This window comes from Capsicum annuum, chromosome 7 (genome assembly GCF_002878395.1).
Source record: "Capsicum annuum cultivar UCD-10X-F1 chromosome 7, UCD10Xv1.1, whole genome shotgun sequence".
NCBI lineage: Eukaryota > Viridiplantae > Streptophyta > Magnoliopsida > Solanales > Solanaceae > Capsicum > Capsicum annuum.
In genome coordinates, this window is record NC_061117.1 from 220,642,524 (window position 1) to 220,646,319 (window position 3,796).

The window sequence follows — 3,796 nt, forward strand, 5'->3', positions numbered from 1 at the left end:
ATCCATCCCGCCCCAATACGGTGCGAGACATCCTCGTCAATCTCACCGTTACTCTGGATCACGGACCCGAGATACTTGAACTTATCCCTCTTACATGCCTCTTGTGCTTCCAGCTTTACTACTACCTCGTTCTCCCGCCTCACATCATTAAACTTACATTCCACATACTCTGTCTTGCTTCTGCTCACCCTGAACCCTTTAGACTCAAGAGTTTGCCTCCACATCTCTAATTTGTCATTTACACCCCCTCGAGTCTCATCTATCAGAACTACATCGTCTGCAAAGAGCATACACCACGGCACCTATATATATACATACATACATATATATATATATACATACATATATATACATATATATATATATACATACATATATATATATATATATATATATATATATATATTGCTTATGATTATGTTTGTTTGTCTTATTTTATACTTTCTATTGATCCTAGAGGCCAAGTGCAAAGGAATTGCTGAAGCATCGTTTTATAAGGAGTGCAAGAAAAAGCCCGAGACTTTTAGAGCGAATCAGGTGCATCCCGTTTCCTGATATTTTCTGCACGTACATCTATTCTTTGCATGTTTGCTTTGGTAAAAGAAATTTAAGGCTTTGTGTTTCCATACTCGGTATCATTTGATTCAGTGATACTCCATTAAATAGATATATTTCCACTTTCTCAAAATAATATCTACTTCTAAGGTTGTAAGTTCTAACTCATGTGAACAAAACTAACAGAGTCCCACTCTAATAATTCACACGATGACTTTAAGACCAGAAAAGAAGAAGAATTCTACTTACATCTCTCTTTATTAGCATTAAAATATTCATTGTTCATATTTACTTTCTCAACAATTGTTCCAAAGTCAATTGCATAAAATATTGGGGCAAAAAGGAGAACATAGTGTATTTCCTGTATAAAAAAGAAGAAGGGAGTAAATAATATATTGGTATACCATTTTTTGACCAGTTATCAATTCTGAATCTTATTAGGGGGTCGAATTTAAGGATTCCTGTTTACTTAATGATACAGGGTCAACTAATGTGTATTCTTCCCCCAAAAAATATTATGTGTATTTCTTGTAGGGAGCGCCCCAAGTATCAAATAAAGGATGATATGGACTCTCCTAGGAATGGACAGAAACCTGTAGGGGAAGCATCGGGCACCGTTAGGGTGACAAAAGATATGGGTACTGAAGGCCCTGTTAAAGTCAGGTTAGTGAAACTTCTTGATTAGCTGTACTACTAAGTGCTATCTGTGATGATTCTTTGCTGAGTTTTACCTTTACAGTGGCCAGGGGAAAACCCTAAAAACTGCTGGATGGGATTTCAGCATTGGAGGATCATCTAGTACTGGAACTGTTCGAAGTGTGAAACCACCGCAGGTTAGAGATAGGAAACCAGAAGTTCCACTGAATCAAGCTGCTTCAAGAAAAAATCTGGATAGTGGTAACAATTGGTCCTCTGCTTCTGGTACTGTCCATTATACTTCATCAGAGGGTTTCAGCCAAAAAGATGATGGAGATGCAAACAACGAGAAAGCAGATTATTCTCATGAAGATGTACGGCTTCGTTCTCTATAAGTGTGTATTTATATATATGCATGTGCATACGTACATCTGTGTCTACCTACTTCATATCCTTTCCTGAAATTTAGAAGCTTGTATGAAGGAGAAAACTTGATTACAGATCCAAATTGCAGGAGAATGTATGTATACTCAAGACGCCTGAAAATACAGTAATTGATTCTGCAATATGGGCATATGGCTGCATGTTAGGCTTTTACTGTCAGGATGACCTAATTTGGGTGGTTTTACAGTGCTCGTCATGCACTAAAATATTGTGACACACTTGAAAAAAAGGTGGATGAATCCTATCATCTTCAACAAGTTCTAGAGTACTATTATCCAATGAAATAGCTAAATCAAATGCCTCAAGCTCATGCAAATTTTTTCTTGAGGCTAAGAGAAATCTCTACTTAACCTTACAGATCTCCCAATAGAAAATAAAAAATAAATTAAAAAGAAGTAAAGAGCTCTGTTCGTGGCATTCTACCATGTTTGTTCTTGGTATTTTGCTCGTTACATTTTTTTTTCTACATATAATAGACCTTTGTGGTCTGGCCTTTCTCTGGGACCCGCGCATAGCGGGAGTTTTAGTGCACCAGTCTGCCCTTTTTCTACAATTTCTTTCCTGCTTGTATCTTGTGACACTGTTTCTAATCTTCAATTTACAGGAGGAGTTATCAGTGAGTGGTACTGGAACTGTGGTTGTGAGATCTCCAAGAGGGTCTCCTAGAGGAATTCAGTCCTCTTCCCTATTCACCGACCAGAGTTCCATGGTATCATCAGCTTTTCTACCAAAATTTATTTACAGTCATCTGCAAAAATCTTTTTAGTGTTTTTTGCATTGACTACTGGTGTCAATACACTTTTCAGTCCAGTAGCCCAGTTGCTTCTTTTGAGGATGCGTCTTCCAGTGGCACTATAGTTTATCGCGGACGTCATGATGACCCAGATTCTCCTCGAACGCCAAAATCTAGGTTAGGAATTCAAGAGAGATCTTCAAGTGCATCACTTGAAGACAGCCCAACAAACCTTGCTGAGGTATCTCACTTCAGAATTCTTAATCCAAGCTGATTTACATTTATGGGAAATTTGTCTTGATTAAAATATGCTGAAATTTGTGGGTTGATTTTTGTAAGACTAAATTTTGAACTATGTATAGGGACGTCCATAAGGATTATAAAAACGGAAAATGTGTTGTAAACATTTATCAAGGAAGGATCATATAAAAAACTTCAGTTGTACATCTTTAATTCTTGCTAGAAATTGTTTATTCGTTAGGCTGGGATTCTTCTTACATTTAGTGAACTTGCATATTTTTCCACTCATTAGTTCAGGCTCTAATTGTGTTAAAGTCCCTCCAATATGACATCTCTCTGTTGTTTGCTGCATAACGCTTATTAGCTTTAAACTTTTTTAGGCCAAGGCTGCCATGCTAGCAGGACCAAAGAAGGGAAACATAAGAGACAGATCAAAATTGGGCAAGGTCCAACGTGATGGGCTAGAAAACAAAACAGAACAATCAACAATGAGCTCTGATTCTTCTAGGTACCTAAGTTGTTGAAGTTGAAAGATGGTCTGAAGTTGGGTTATCCTAGTTTCATCATTTCTTCCCTGAAGCACCATAATTTTTGCAGGCACTCGCGTGATTATCTTGATGCACAGAAGGTGTTTTCCAGATCGCGCCATCCAAATGATGAAGAAGATGGTGCGAGAACACATGCTGCACCTTCATCTGCCACCTTATCTGTTCTCCTTATTCCTTCACTAAAAGAGGTATGACTCGAGCTTTAACTTAGATATCCTATAGGTGATGTTTAATGGAAGTCCTGCTAGATGAATTTGAGGTCTGTTGAGCTATGCTTGTTTAGATTGAGTTACATTCTATCTGAATGCGTGAAGAGTGTGCTTCTGATCCCTTTTCCATTGGAAAAAATTGTTGTAGGCCTGATTTCCAGCATTTTCTAGGGCTTTAAACAGTGCATATTTGGAGCTGAAAGGGTTCAAACTTTTTTGTGGTAAAGGGGTTTCCAATAGGATAATGCCATTGAGTTGTGTATTAGAATGGGAGGGGCTGAAGAAAGATGAGAAAATGAGGCAGGAAAATGGTGAGGAAAACAAAAATTCAACTGACCATTAGAATCAATCCCTAGGTGGCTTAGGCATCACTACTAGGCTAGAATTGCATCAAACAATCCAAAGAGATTGTAATGATAGCAGGACATATG

At 37.8% G+C, this 3,796-nt stretch overlaps 1 protein-coding gene across 1 annotated transcript; it reads left to right on the forward strand.

Moving 5' to 3' along the window:
- The first annotated feature begins 457 nt into the window (after positions 1-457).
- LOC124900126 lies at positions 458-3,690 on the forward strand. The gene is made up of 8 exons (XM_047415588.1): positions 458-537; positions 1,090-1,218; positions 1,295-1,565; positions 2,240-2,344; positions 2,442-2,609; positions 2,989-3,116; positions 3,206-3,344; positions 3,514-3,690. The coding sequence occupies exons 2-8, from the start codon at positions 1,121-1,123 to the stop codon at positions 3,517-3,519; spliced, it is 915 nt and encodes a 304-aa protein (XP_047271544.1). The 5' UTR covers positions 458-537; positions 1,090-1,120; the 3' UTR covers positions 3,520-3,690.
- The last annotated feature ends 106 nt before the right edge of the window (positions 3,691-3,796 follow it).

Coding starts and splice junctions, on each gene's coding strand:
- LOC124900126 (XM_047415588.1), top strand. CDS start 1,121: ATGGACTCTCCTAGGAATGGACAGAAACCTGTAGGGGAAGCATCGGGC. Junction 1,566..2,239: donor CAGATTATTCTCATGAAGAT/GTACGGCTTCGT, acceptor TTCAATTTACAG/GAGGAGTTATCAGTGAGTGG. Junction 3,117..3,205: donor ATGAGCTCTGATTCTTCTAG/GTACCTAAGTTG, acceptor TAATTTTTGCAG/GCACTCGCGTGATTATCTTG.